This window comes from Tetrao urogallus, assembly GCF_951394365.1.
Source record: "Tetrao urogallus genome assembly, chromosome: 8".
In the NCBI taxonomy this organism is placed as follows: domain Eukaryota; kingdom Metazoa; phylum Chordata; class Aves; order Galliformes; family Phasianidae; genus Tetrao; species Tetrao urogallus.
In genome coordinates this window covers 36,611,502-36,626,852 of record NC_136821.1, presented here as the reverse complement: position 1 = coordinate 36,626,852, position 15,351 = coordinate 36,611,502, and the positions used below count along the sequence as shown (strand labels likewise).

The 15,351-nt window shown below is 38.3% G+C and overlaps 1 protein-coding gene across 1 annotated transcript in view; it reads left to right on the top strand.

Moving 5' to 3' along the window:
- Positions 1-15,351, top strand: part of PCNT (pericentrin) — a gene marked incomplete at both ends in the record, with an annotated part of 92,714 nt that overhangs the window by 63,553 nt on the left and 13,810 nt on the right. Inside the window, 11 exons of the mRNA XM_079539331.1 lie at positions 243-395; positions 940-1,107; positions 1,446-2,498; positions 5,240-5,743; positions 7,185-7,284; positions 7,652-7,788; positions 9,071-9,268; positions 10,346-10,541; positions 11,104-11,326; positions 12,671-12,821; positions 14,477-14,998. Coding sequence (XP_079395457.1) covers positions 243-395; positions 940-1,107; positions 1,446-2,498; positions 5,240-5,743; positions 7,185-7,284; positions 7,652-7,788; positions 9,071-9,268; positions 10,346-10,541; positions 11,104-11,326; positions 12,671-12,821; positions 14,477-14,998 — 3,405 coding nt within the window. The remainder of the gene's footprint in view (positions 1-242; positions 396-939; positions 1,108-1,445; positions 2,499-5,239; positions 5,744-7,184; positions 7,285-7,651; positions 7,789-9,070; positions 9,269-10,345; positions 10,542-11,103; positions 11,327-12,670; positions 12,822-14,476; positions 14,999-15,351) is intronic.

The window sequence follows — 15,351 nt, the reverse complement described above, 5'->3', positions numbered from 1 at the left end:
TTTGATTTTTTTTTTAAAGAAAATAAAATCACCGTTGAAGGGATTTGCTACCCAGATGAGGAGCTGGAGTACTAGTTTCTTATTCTTTGTGTGTCTCAGATATTTTATTAATGTCAGCTGATTAGGGAAAATTCAAACTGTGTCTACTGAAACAACTTTCAGTAAGTATAGCAAAGAGTGAAACTTTGTTTTATGCTTAAATTTCAGAAATTATTAAAACTATCCATTTTCTTCACTTCTAGATTGCAAGCTTGTTAGACCACCTAGAACAACATAAGGATAAATTGACCAGTAAAAATGAGGAGATATTACAGCTGAAATTGCAGCTAGAGGTGCAAAAAAATCTTAGCACTTTCACCATCAACCAGCTTCAGCTAGAGAACGCGCAATTGAAGGTAGGCTTTCTTAGCTTTAGTGTTCACCAGCTAAAACGTGAGAGACATGTTTTTGTAAGTATTGTGGTCTTCAGCTCATATTGTGATAAACACGCATTTTGTTTGTTTCTGTTGCAACACAAATGCAATATTCTCTTGGCAAAAGATATCCTAGAATGACTCAAATGCTGTAGATTCATGCTTTGCTTATGATAATATCTTCTGTATTAATTTGACTTAGGAAGCTTAGCTTTTTCTCTGACCCTAATAAATTATGATCTGCGCTGTTTTGTGTGCATACCTGACATCTATGGCCATAGCAAATATTTTAAGATGTAAAACTGGTTGATTGTCAGTCATTAGTTTTTGTTTCACCTTGTAAGTTAAGAACCAGTGTGGCAATTTAATCCAGCGGTACAAACCCAAATAAACTAGTTGTCCTTGTTTTCTTAAATTTACAATACAGTAAGGAGGAGAACATTTAAGTACAGCCTATAATTTCCTTCTGCCACTAGGCTGTGAGATAAACAGACTTTTCTGATGAGGTTAATGTTTTTCTCATTAGGATCTAACAAATCTTCATGTAAAGCAAAATCAGGTCTTGGATGTAAATGATTCGTCAGCTCTGTCCTTCCCACAAGCTCTACTTAAAGAAAAGAATCAAGAAATAGATCACCTGAATGAACAGCTGAGAAGACTGAAATTTGAGCTAGTGAATACCCTCGAGAATAAAGTAAGAATATTTACTAGTTCATTGCTTGATCATGCTTGAGGAGATCATAGAATCATAGTATCATTTGAGTTGGAAGGGATCCTTGGAGGTCATCTAGTCCAACTCCCCTGCAATGAACAGTGTTGTCGTATTGCAAATGAAGCCTCTTGGTAATTCTCTTAAGGAAGTAGAGAGTATTCTGCATAGCTATCCACCTGAAATCTATAAATTCTTCCTGCTGTTACATTTATGATTTAATGCCTATGCAATTTAAAGAAAGAAATAATAGATTTGAATTCTACGTGCAATAGTAATTCTGCCTACATACTTTAACATTTCAACCTTATCCTTTTGTTCAGGTTGTGGAAGACCAAAAATCTGAAATTGAAGAACTCAGGTCTGTTATTGAGCACTTTCGTGGGGACCAGGAACGGCTGAGTAAAGACAAAGATGAAGAGGTAGAGCAACTTCACGGAGTAATTGAGAAGCTCCAAAAGGAGCTGGCACAATTTGGACCAGTATGTCATGAAGTTAGTGACAACCAAGGTGACATTTTTCAATTTGGATTGGAAAAGTCAGTGGAAAACCTGCAGAAGGAGTTGAAGAAGGGATTGATAGATTGTCAGGGTGACACTGATCTAGGTGGAAGAAATGCATTGCTACTTTCCAAGGTGAAGGAACTTGAGGAAGAGCTAGAGTTTGCCTCGGCTGCTAGAAAAGACCTGCAGCAGCAGCTGGAAGAGAAAGAAACACAGTTCAAAATGGAAGTGGAAATTTTAGAGAAAAAATGCCAAAACTTACAGGAATCATCAAGGCAGCACTTTGCAGAGGTAAACACTCTGAGATTACAGTACAGTGCACTTCAGGAAGAGTACAGCCTTCTCCAAACACATATTTCTCAGAGAGAATTTGAAGCAAGGATTGCTGCTTCTTGTGTTCAGGAACTCGAAGATAGTGTGAAAGAGAGGGAACTGAGTATTCTTGAAAAAGATAAGCAGGTAAAGACAGCAGTGGCAGATCAAAGAGAAGCTGATGAGGTTGCACTGCAATACTTAACAAAACAGGCATCAGAACTTGAAACCGAGTTGAAAAAGAAAGATGCGAGTCAGGCTCAAGATGTTTGTAGTCATGAGTTTGAAGTTTCTAGACTTGATTTACATGTGCAAGCAATGAATCAGAAAGAAGTATCTAATCAGAGAGAAACTGATGAATTGGAAGGTAACATGACAAAATTGAAAGATCAAATCAAGATATACACAAAAGAGCTTGAAGCCTTACGTTTGGAAAGAGATGAACTTATTTCACAGTTGGAATTGTACAAGCCGAAGGAAGTCCTTAAGAAGGGAATGGAGGAATTGGAAGCACTGGAAATACATGTTGATCAGTCATTTGCTTCCCCACCTGATAATCTGGTATGTGATTTTTTTTATTTTATAGTGTCCTGACTTTGTTTTCAGTAAGCTAATTTTATGTGTTTCATAAAGCCTTATAGTTTGTCTTTTTCGGTGCTGTAGTAGTAGAAATAAAAAAGCTGATTCAATGGCCTGTACTACAAAAGATTCTAAGAAAGAGTGAAGATGAATAATGTGGTATAAAAATGGCTATATTTAGTCAGTTTAAGAGTCTGTTTTTGCAGTTTCTCTGGCAGTGACTAGAGAGAGATAATTTTATTAGGAACCTTTATTTACTCTGAACCATGCTGTTTTTTCACTGTAGCCACAACCATTAGCTATGCATTTTCACCAGTGATGAACAAGAGTCTGCATGCCACACTCATAAAAATATGCACCAGCGGCGGTGACCCACTGTCATCACTGCTGAAACACCACCACCGCTGCCTCACCGTGTTCGCATCCACAGTTTGGTCTTCACAAACATTCAGCAAGTGTCAATGAATGTCAGTACGTGCCATTTTTTCCTCATGGAGGAATTATTTCCACCCCTTTGCTTCATCCGTAATTCCATGTCAGATGCCATTTTGTCAGAGGGCTGCTTTGCAACCATCTGTCAGCAACAGTATGGAATGGACTACTGGTGGGAGGCTCAACCTCTACTGCCATGCCACCACCATCTGCCTCTTTTATTGTGGGCCAACATCATGAAATAGGAGGCGTTACTTTCAAAGCAGCCCTCATAACATTTATACTGTAGTTCATGTATATAGGTAACAAAATTTATTTTAATGTCCAGTATTTTTTTATTAAAACAAAAACACCAAACTGGTGTGATATTTGACCCTCTTTTTATGAAAGTAATGCATCAATCTCTGGTTTGATGGCAGTGTCTACAGTTCTTACTGAGCTCTCAAGGTTAGATATTAGGAGGAAGTTTTTCAACCAGAGGGTGGTGAGGCACTGGAACAGGCTGCCCAAGGAGGCTGTGGATGCCCCATCCCTGGAGGCATTCAAGGCCAGGCTGGATGGGGCTCTGGGCAGCCTGGTCTGCTGGTTGGTGACCCTGCACATAGCAGGGGATTGAAACTAGATGAGCACTGTGGTCCTTTTCAACCCAGGCCATTCTATGATTACTCTCTTTCAAGTTGCAATAGCTACACAGTAGAAGCTGATAACTGACCTCCGTGAGCTACTGCTTTCTAGTGGAAATCACTTGTAGCAATACTGCCTTTTTTCTGTGCAGAGTAGGAGTACAATTGCTTGATCTCATGTTAGTAACGATTACTTGTTACAAATTTGTATTGCTAGAATACCTTATTCAAGTTTAAACAGTCTTTGTTTTGTTTGTGATGCAGTGTGAGGTGCATGCACAACTTTAAAATCATGGTGTAAATACAATTTGAATGTAGGAAAGATACGTATTATGAGTATGGAAACTGCTCAAGGTGGTCTTTTTTTCTTTTGGATTCAATGCAGGGAGCATTAAAGTCTGCAAATAATTCGCAGAACAAAGAGGATTTAATTGTAAAGATGGCACTTCATCAGTAAGAGCTCAGTTCTGAATTAGGAATCTGTTAGGATTCAGTGAAGGGAGAACTGGTAGAACTGTAGAAGATATAAAAGTATGCTGGAACTCTGAGGGAAATTAAATGATTTAAAGTAGATTTGAAGTAGAAACTTGGTTTCTCAAATGTTGAAGTACTTGTATGTATGCCAGCATGTATATTTCCATGTTTAAGTGTTACTAGTAATAGGGAAGGCTGAAGAGAGGTGGTCATTGAAGTTGGAGAATACATTGAATGAAAGTAAGCAAATGAGTTGTCTTCAAGCATGTGTTATCATAGACCTGTTCATGTGGGCCTGGATCATCCTAGAATGAGGAAAATTACAGTGCTTGATTTATCAACTATTCAGGCTAGATAGCTGAAAGCTGGAGAAGTGGGAAAACAACAGTATTTAGGTGGTGCTTTTGTTCTAATATGAATTAGGTAAATGTCATTTGGGATGTGATGCTGAACCACTTAAGAGAAAATGAAATGATCATTGCTTAATCAGAAAGCCCACGTGGAATTAAGCCGTTTTTTACTTACTCCTGAACAGTGAATTAAAGCTGGTTCAAGATGTTAACACTGAAGAGCCTTTGTGTAGCAGTGGATGTGACGCAAAGAAATGCAGTGTTCTTAGAGGAGCAAAGAAACACCTTACAGTTAATCTTAGGTTCAAAAGTGGAAGCAGTGAAAATTAAGAAATACATTAACATGAAAGGTGGAAGAGTAGCAGAAAGGAGATAGTTCCTAGTTTCTTCTGAATTGATATGGCAGGTACAGGAGCCATCCATAGAACTACTCTTCCCAACTTTTTTTCCGGTGTCCTGGGTCAGAAATTAAGTCTTAAGGTAATTCAAGAGATTTTTCTAGTTAGAAATAAAAACGTGTTGTTTTTCTATTTTTTTTTTTTTAAGTAGGAAGATTATCTACACAGCTACAAAAAATATCCTTTTTCTTGTGTGATGCAAAAGTCAGCTCTGCTGAAATAGGTACATTTCTTTCTGTATAGAATTTTTTTACTCCACTAATGATTTGCCTGTTTAAAAAAGCCAGGTTAGCTGGTATGTAAACTGAAGTTTGGGATCATTTTTATATAAAATCTAGAAATCATCATAGATTTGATTAATAGAGAGGAATTTTTAGGTGGGTGTTTTACATTTCTAAAGTCATATTTAAATTCCATTGAACAATTAACATGTTATCTCATTGCAGGAAAATGTTGCTTTGTTTGACTGTACTGCTCATGATACAAATAAACAATCTCAGGTTAAGCAATCAGAAGAAAATATCACAATGCGAAAATTGGACATGATCAACAGCTCTGAAGAGCAAACTTTGAAAAAGCCTCCCCGTCAAACTCCCAATTCTCCAAAAAACAGTGTGAATGAAGGCTGTTCTGAAGGTACTCTTAAAAACTTCCAGGATTTCATTGTGGATGTGACTTCATGGGATTCTCCTGAGATTATGAGAAAGCAAGATATAAGCATGGACCTTCAACCAGTGCTTAATCTGACACCCTTTTCAGAAGCTGAAAGTACAGGTCTTGAAATGGTGCACAGTAGGTCATCCCTGCAGGGTGATAATTCTGTTTTGTTGGGGTTTCCCTACCTTTATGAAAACGGCAGTGAGGAAGCAGCAGACAGAGCAGATGTAAAATCTCCAGTTTCCAGTGGAAGTACCTACTCTGTTGATGACCAAGATATGGAGAAGATTTTGGTAAGTAGTATTTTGTGTCTGATTTCCTTCTAATGACACAAGGCTGCTTAGTTTTGTCCTCCTAGATCAGTGCTGAGCCATTGGCTCTAAATAGTACAAATCTATACATTGAGACCCTGTACAGGCTTGCTCTGGATGTACTGTTATTAGCTTCTTTCTCACTGTCAGACACCAGAGCAAATTCTGGACTGTACTTAAACAATTGTCTACCACAGCTCATAGTAAGTGGAAATAGTATTCCAAAATCTAAAATTGAGCAATAAGATGGTCACAGCATGCTGAGTGTCTTATAATCTTTATGCTGTTGATACAATAGTGGTAAAAATACAAATATTGCTCCTGTGTTCTTAGAAGTCTTGTTGAGAGGCCTCTGCAGACCTTGGTATTTTCTGGTGAGGCTTTGTGGAAGTAACTGGTAAAACTGTGACAGTGCTTCATGTGTAAGTAGGTAACTGAGCTGAATACTGTACAACTTTCTGACAGTAAATTGAGTACTATGGTAATAGTTCTCCATTGGCGGGTAACTTTCGCAGAGAGTTCAAAGGGTTTTAAAATGAGGGAATAAGTGTATCTGCACAGAAGAGCTCTTCTCAGAGATAGACAACTTACATTCATTTCTGGAGCTAAGAGAAACATATTTTTCTGATAGAGGACTGAACGTTTGTTGGCTATGTGGACGTTAGCATGGCTCTTGGTGTGGTAGTGCAAAGGGCCGTTCAGTCAGAGGAGCTGGGAACCTGGTTTTCAAAAATTCAAAAACAAAACAAAACAAAAAACCAACCAAAAAAAAACCAAACAGGTTGGACGGAAGCGGACTGTACTGTGATTACAATAATATATTGAAGATAAGCTTAAGCCTGTTTTATTGGAAAAGGATGAATCTTTTGGATGCTGACAGAATAAGAGATGTTGTGTCACATTTGGCATTTTGGGAACCTCCTCATGAGGTATCCTTAATCTTAAGGCCACTGCTGTACCCCTGCAGACAAACTGAATGTGTTTCAGTAGAGCTTTATCATCTTTCCGTGATTTGCGTATTTCATCATGTACTGTGCAGTTTAAAGTATCCTTTTGTGCTGAAAAAGTTGTGTTCTTGCAAATTGTAAAATGTATTTCTACTTGCGTTCTGCTACAGCTAGAGCATATCTAGAAAGAAATTATTACTGTGTTTCTCTTTAAATTACAAATCAGCTGAGACTAAATAAAAAATGCTTCTCTTTCAAAGGCCATTCCATTTGTTAAGAGTACTGAAAAGGAGAAAAATTCAGGTGAAAAGGCTTTTGAGGAGTACCAGAGGTGATTTGCTGTTCATATTTGCTGTAACTAACTTTGAAATCAAGTAGGCATTTGCTAAATTCAATATCAACAATAAAGTTACTGTAAATATAGAAAAAGTGACTGATTTCAGAAAAAGTAAATTAATTGAAAAACTAATTCCAAGCAGATGAGAGAAACAGATAATCTAACTTCATCTGATTTGCAAGATGACATAAGATCGGGAGCATCTGCCATAGACGTGATGAGCAATGGATGTGACAGCAGTGAGTTTAACTTTTGTTTATTCCTTTTACCTTCTGATAACTGGTATAGAAGTATACCATTTCCTCTATCCCCAATTTTCTTTTACTGTGCATCTTTCATTTGAAAGCTATCCTTTTCTTAGTTGGTTCGGAGGTGTTGTATATTCAAGCTGGTAGAAACCTGCTTTTACTTGTACTTGCTTTTATTTGTACATGCTAGAAATGAGATATGGGAGTTTAGCGAGTCCTGACTTAACAACATCACTGTGGCCATAGGCTGCTTATGACCTTTTAGCTTGTTTAAGTGGCTGTCTTGTGCAGTTATGCTGGTTTCAAGTTCTCTTTCTATTTGTAATCCCTGGGGTGGGGGAACTGTCTCTTTCTCTAGGTACCAGATCAAATTTGGCAGCTAAACAAACATCAGACCAGTCAAATGCTAATTTCATGGCTTATCTGCGGTACTGTGGCATGTTTCCAGATACAGAATCAGTGAGAGAAAAGGAAACACTTTCACCACAATTGAAGGTAATATGTAAATAATGTAAGCATATTAGGGAATTAAAATAGAAACAGCAGAAATGAAATGCTGATATAAAATAGTGTTAGCTGCTACATTTGCACTGTAAACTTTCTGTAATGGCTTTAACTTAAAATTGAGGTAGGCTACAGGGAGTTCAAATGCAATAGTACTTGAAGAAATGTGAGTGATATTAAAGGAGAAGTAGTACACTTTTAACACAGTAGTAAGTGCTGCTTCCCCAGATGTCTAACAGACACCTTCAGCTTACTCAGTGTATAAAGGAAGATCTGAAAAACAGAGTTTTGATCCATGAAAGCAACTGAAACAGTTTAAATTATTACTGGAAAATCTGAGTGCACAGTCCAGTACTGAATGTTTAGTATGAACAATTTGGTGTGTTTCCATTGTTAATGCTTGCTAAAGGGTTGTATGTGAAACATAACCTCTTGAAGTACTAATTATTTTGATTTCAGACACGGAAAGGCAACTCAGGTTGATTAAAGTTAAGTTTTTCAAAAAAGTGCAAAGAAAATATATCAGTAATTAAGGAAAAATACTGTGGTGGTGAAGTGAATAGCAAAAAGAAACAGCGCTGTGTTGAGACTGAGGTATTTTTGGTTACATGTAAGTAGAAAATGACTAAAATCTCTAGTGACTTTTCCTGAAATGAGACATCTGTGCATCGGATAATTGCTTGTGAACAGGAAATTTATTTAAAAGAGATGATTTTGCTTGACAGATTTAGGGAAAACAGAGTTCACTGTGTACATTAAGACTGATTATTTTGGGAGATGTTATTTCTGTGTAATCTGCTAGATCAAGCGAAGGTTGTCTAAATGCATAATTTAGTTTTCTGGTATCACTGGCATATAGTGTGACATGACTTGATAGAACATGGGTAATTTTCCTATGAGTAAGTACTTGGGAAAGAACCAAGATCAAGTACAGTCCTTTGGCTTAGTTATGTGTTTGCATGGTGGCACGCACTGCAATAGATACACTGGTCTATGCTGTTTGTGCTTCAGCATTTGTACTTTAACAACACTGATCTCAGTTATTAGGAGTTAGTCAGCAGTTACCAGAGGATGTTACGTAAGTGTGTGTAAGTGTATTCTGATTTTACTGGGCACATTAAGTAGTGGAACAGAACTGCATGCCTTTACTGATACTACAACCTAGGACAACCTTCTTACTTTTGTTGCTTATTTCTACTGCACCCTACTCATGTGCTGTCAAGATCATGATGCCTATTTCCTAATATGTAGCATTGTCATCTTTCTTTCTCAGACTGTGCTGAAGTTGGTGTATGAGGAGAGTCACAAGATATTGGCTTTGTCAGAACATTCCTTTGGTTTTAGGGAACTGAAAAATGTTCATCAAACCAGAGCAGTGATGGAGGGATGGCAAAAAGAAGGCTTGGCCTTGCTGAATGCTATACAGTCTCTGAAAGATCACCTTAGCAAGGTAGCAGACAGAGGAGATAAGGTAAGACAAGAAAGATGGCTTCCACCCTTTATAAAATGTTTGACTTTTTTGGTATGTATATATGTGGGTATATGTATACATTGTGTATGTGTATACTATTACATGCATATACATATGTGTAGCAGGAGCAGAGGACTCAGGCTTGAACAGGACTCTCAAATGCCTTGGATCTCCTTAAATTAGTAGTAATGACTCAGTAATGACATCAAAGAGTAGGTTAGAGAGAGATCATATAGGTGGTTTTGTTTTTGTTGTTGTGTTTCTTTGTTTGTTTAATAAAAACCAACACAGGAACATCCAGATTTTGCTACTGATTGGAGAGGAGAACTTCTGGAAGTACAGAGTATGTTTGAGAAGAGAGAAACATGTTGCAAATTGGCCTGGAGTTTCACTTCTCCAATCCTGGGTTTGGTGATGAAGTTGCAGAAACTGGTATAAGTAATGAAACAAGTTAAAAAAGCCTCTTTGTGTTATGCTCCTAAATCACTTCGATTCCCTCATACTGAATTTTGAGATGAGATCTGGACAAGGATACTATCATTATGTTAAAGGTTTATTAATGTTCTTGTTAAATGATGCTCTGTATGCATTAATCTAGATTGTGTGGGATCATGAGGCTTTTATAATCTGTGTTTTGGCACCGTTTTCTCAAACACTTGTGTCTTGTGTTATAAAGCTATTGATTTTTTACCTAGAAGCCAGCAAAAAAGCAGTGACCAACAGGCTGGGATTGGGAAAAGGAAATGCTTGATAAAATAATTCTATCTGGAGCTTGCAAGGAGTGTATCCTGAGCTAACTCCATATCTGTTTGGGATTTTTTCATCATTATAATTAGTTTTCAGCTTCAGTACATAAACTATTATTACTGACTATTATGCTATTTGGAAGCTAGTAATGTTGGGTCTTCTGTTAGTTAACATTAAACTTATTGAATTAAAATGATGTATGAACTTGGTCATTTGCATTTGCCTCTCTGCGTAAGAGTTGTACATGTGAGGGGTTCTCTGGAATTTATCTTTGTACAAGGAAATAAGAATAGACTCTAGTAGATTTAACAGGACTTGGTTGTTTTTTAGGAGGAGCAAAGGCAGATGGTTGTGGAGCACCTTTTCTCCTCAGACCGGAACAATTTGCTCTCTGAGATACAGGAGCTTCGAGCTCAGCTGCGCATGACGCATCTTCAGAACCAGGAGAAACTGCAGCAGCTGCAGGAAACTCTTACTAATGTAGAAGATCATGGGAGCAAACAAGAACACCAGCTTCGAAGGAAAGGTAATAATTGTCAAGCTCTTGTCTTCTGCTTTTCTGTGTCAGTTCTTCCTTTTTTGTTTTTGCCTAGCAGATAAAAGGAAAAAAATGCATACTGTTTTGCAAAGAAGCTGGTGGTAAACAGTTTTTCAGTTTAATTACTGCACTTTTACGATTCCTGCTATTTTAAGAAGCAGTCCTTTTCTTCATACTCTGAATGTAAGTGATTAAGAAAAATCTGTGAAAAACGAAAAGTTTCAAAAGAACCCAGGTAATATAAAATATGTACATGCTTTTTCTTAGTGAGTTGCAGAATCTATTAGTAACGAGTGATTTGCAGTACATTGTGGTAGCTCATTTTCTCTGATACAGCTTTTACATTATTTTTCACTTGTCCACTAGCAGCAAAGCTATAGCATATATGTACATCTTTCTGCTTATTCATGTCATATTTGAAAATAAATGAATTCTCCAGTCAAGAATACTTTAATGCAGCTCCTTTTTCTGCAGTTGAACCAGTATGACTGGTAAACATACTGTCAAAGTCTCTGTAATATGAGTAACTGTTCATGTTTTCTTATCCTAGTTGAATTATTAGAATATAAGCTTCAGCAGGAAAAATGCATTGTAAGTGACCTGCATAGCACACTGTCTGAGGAGCAGAAGAGAGCCTCTGAAACATGTGAACTCTTGAATCAAGAAAAAGCAGCAGTATCAACCCTGAAGTCAGATCTATATGAACGTAAGCAAGAGAATGAAAGGCTGCAAAAATCCCTAGAAGAGCATCAGAGGGAAATAAGCAAGCTCCGGTGAGAAGTACAGTTTGTTAATTTAAATTTATTACCAAGTCTGAAAAAGCTTTATACTCCCAGAATCCATAAATACACCTTTGTTACTTTTCATATTTATGTTAGTTTTTCATTCTTCAAATTTACGTATTTACTTTCTCTACCACTTCCTCAACCTTCTAAACAGTCAAAGCATGGGCATAGTAGAGGAGAGCCTTGTGTCTGTCCCTCCTGTACTTCTGTGGGGGTTTAACACCACCGGGTAGATCAGCTCCACCACATTACACTCTTATTCTCTGCCCTCAACAGAATAGGTAGAGAAAGTACGATTAAAAAAAGCTGGTGGGTTGAGACAAGAACAGGCAGATCCCTCACCACTTACAGTCTAAACAGACTCGGTGTAAGAAAGAATAATGTAGCATAGTGCCTACTGCTAACAGACTTGAGCAGTGGAAACTAAAAGTAAACTTAAAACGCCTTCCCCCATCCGCATTTCTCTACCTCTTCCTCCCAAAGTATTGCAGGGGAATGGAGGCTGCAGTCAGACCCTAACACTTCTTCATCTGCTGCTTCCCCGTGGTCAGTCCCTTCCTCTGTCCCTTCCCTAGATTGATCTTCCCCTGCTGATCCTGCATGGGCTTCCCTTCATCTGCAGCTCTCCAAGCACTGCTCCAGCACTGCTCGGTACCACAGGGCCCATCCCTCAATAGCACACTGCTCCAACACGGGGCCTCACGGGCGGCAGCTCCCCCAGACCTCCTGCTGCACTTTTCTCTTTCTTGAATCTGCCCCAGAGGCACACCCAGCATCACTCATGGTTTGGGTCTGGCCAGCAGCAGGTCCCTTTTGAAGTAGCTGGAGCTGTGATCTGACATGGAATAGTGCTGGGCTTTGCTCACAGAGGGCACTCCTGCAGCCCCCACCACCAAAACCTTGCCATGCAAATCTAATGCGTCTTTGCTTTCCTGCTGCTTTTGTCTTGGTCTTCTGCCTTGGCACTTTTGTCTGCCTGTCATTTTGTTGTGTTCTGTTTATAGTTTTTTCTTCCGCCTTCTTATTCCTAGTGTATGCCAGTGGTTTTCTTTCCTTTCACAGGACACACATTTTGTTTCACCAAGGTAGATTATTTATCTGTATCTCTTAATAGTTACTTGATAGGAGTAGTTTTAGCTTTGCTTGCAGGGAGAGAAACTGTCTTCAGATGCTAAATATTTGTGACTTGGAACTGACCCTATAAGAGGCCCTCTTAGGGAAGTAAATCTGTAGGTCAGATCACAAAAAGTAATTCAAAGTGTCTGACTTGCATCACTAGAGAAGGATATTTTGTTCTGAACATACACAGAAGTGTCATTTTGATCTTTTCAGTTTTGAATTGGAAAGCAAAGAGAAGGATTTGACAGCTGCTTTGCAAGAGTTGCAGAATGAACGTCTGACAGAAACAGAGCTGCGAGTTTTGCTTGAGGAACAACAGCTTCAGCATAAGAAAGCAGAAGATGAAAAGAAAAAGGCCTTGGAGGTAATGCCCAACATCTTAACCTCATCCACCAAGAGAAGTGATCTAACGAGTTATTTTTGTACTATTTCATATCCAGTGTTTTTATTCAATGACGGTTTACAAAAAAAAAAGCTTGCTTGTACCTAATGTGCATGGCATTTTTCCCCCACAGAATTAAAGCTTTCAGTTATCATTTTTAACAGCACCTATGGAAATAAGCAAAAGTTGGATGCATCTCTATGACATCTTCTTAATGTTTTCAGATCCTTATACTTTCACTTTCTCAAGGTCAGTTTTGTACTGCCTGTTGCTGTACAGAGAGAGACAGACTTTGTTACAGAGCAAGTGTGCTGTGAGGATGTGCAGTGTGTGACTGAGATTAGAGAAAACCAACTAATAATACAATGCTCGGTAGAAAGTAACTGAAACCTTTCCAATTTAACTTTTTTGAGATTGAGCAATCTTTTTTCTTTTTTCTGTTTCTGTACCCTGTTTTTTGAATAGAGCGGGAAACAAATGACTGGCTTTCCCGTTGATACTGTGATAGAAATGATTCTTGTAAAAGACATTATTATCTTCTTGTTCCCGTCTTCTTAATGTATATCTTTTGTATAATTAGAAACCAAAGCTGAAGTCTTCTGACAGTTTCTTTATGGCCTGCAGTCTCATTTATGTTATTCTTCTGGTAATTATTTAAGTGTGTATGTTTTGTTGTTTTTTTTTTTTTTTTGGTGGTTTGGCTTTTTTCCTGCCCTTATTGTGGAGCATGTTAGCTCCATATGTATCTTGTAAAAGGGCTGCTCTTGCAGGGAACACAGGGACCATCTTAGTCAAAAGTAAAGCGAAAGTGCCGTGTCCCAGATAAAGCTGTGCAAGAGATGAAATCATTCTCAGGTGGTGCAGCTGCAGTCCTGCATTCCCAAATTCTCCCTTGGACAAGTACTACAGAAAGCTGATGGTACCAGTTTGTGCTATATGTCTACCACTTAGCCATCTCACCTAGCTTCCTGTGTAATCAGAGGTATGGTGCTGCTTGGGGACAGAGGGCAGAAACCCCTGCCAGAACTGCAGCAGGGGTTTGTTCTGAATGCTTCTGAAAGCATTGTGGGGCTGCCTCTTCATTTACTTTCTGAAAGGAGAATGATGAGAATGCACTGGCTAACAAAATTGAGCTGAGAATAGGTTATTGTCATCAGTCTGTGCTGCATTCTTTAAATAGATGGGCTGTGAAACCAAAAGGATTTACAGATAGTCTTACTGCTTAGGTGATTGTTTTTTGGTGGCTTTTTTTTTTTTTATTAATCAATTCAGGTTATTTCTGCTTCAGATACCATTTAATATGATTGGATGATGTAAAAAAAAAAAAAAAAAAAAAAATTCTCACTGAGGATCTTAATGATTGAAGAAAAAATAATGTACCACAAGATATTCTCAAATTAAGACCCTTGGTTTTGTTAATTGATATCATGACTGTAAAGAGCATGCTTCTGGCACTCCTAATTAGAGAATTAAACTTTTATTTTTAAATTATTGTTTCTTTAATACTTAAACTATTCTAGCTCAATCTTGAATTTCTCATTGAATAAAACAGAATTTTGAAAATTATTGAATGCCAGAGTACCCCACAAATGAGTGCTTATGCTAGAATATTACTACATGTTTCTCCTGTTGTGCAGGATTTACAGGCTGCCTTGGATTTGCAGATGGTGCAGAATAGCAAGCTGTCTGTATCCCTAGAGCATGAACAAATAATAAATGACAATCTCCGCAAGGAACTTCGGATCGAATATTCCCGCTGTGAAGCGTTATTGTCTCAAGAACACGACAAAGTGTTGGAGCTACAGAAAAGCTTGGATGCTGAGAGAAATCGTTCTTTGGAGCTCTTAAATTCCTTGAATCATGAACGTGTTTTGACAGAACGGTTGAGCATGCAAGCTAAGGAGGATGCTTCTTGTCAGCGTAGGGAGTTGTTGCTAGAACAGGCCTTTATCCGAGAGCTCCAAGCCCAGCTGGAGGAAGAGAGATCCCAAAAGGCAGAACTAGCTGCTATTATTGAGAAAACACACCAGAAAGCCATTCGTTCCAAAAGGCAGCCAGAGGCTGAAGTACAGATGTGTTGCGAAGAAACACAGGTGGAGAAAGAGATCAGTAACAAACTCCGAGTGACACTGGAGTCTCTTCAGAGTCAAAAGCAAGAGGTAACCCATTCCCTGGAGGCCCAGAAGGAAAGAGAGGCAAAGCTGAAAGCTAAGTGGGAACAATTGCGTTTGCTCTTCAAAACAATGCAAGATAAAATTAAGAGTAGAGAGAGCAGAGGCAGCAGCAACAAACAGAAATGGAGAAAGAGGAGGGCTGGCAGAAAGCTCAGGAGGACTTGCAAGAGTGTTTCCTTGGGTTGAACTAGCCATGAAGTGGGAATTAACTCAGTAGATAGTGTCCTCTAATTAAAATGTTTCCTTCCCTCTAACAAAGTGTTCTAAAAAATGCTTTAAACAAGCTGTCTGCATTTTTCAAATGTTTTCTGGGTTTAGGTCTATGTTGGGGATTGCCC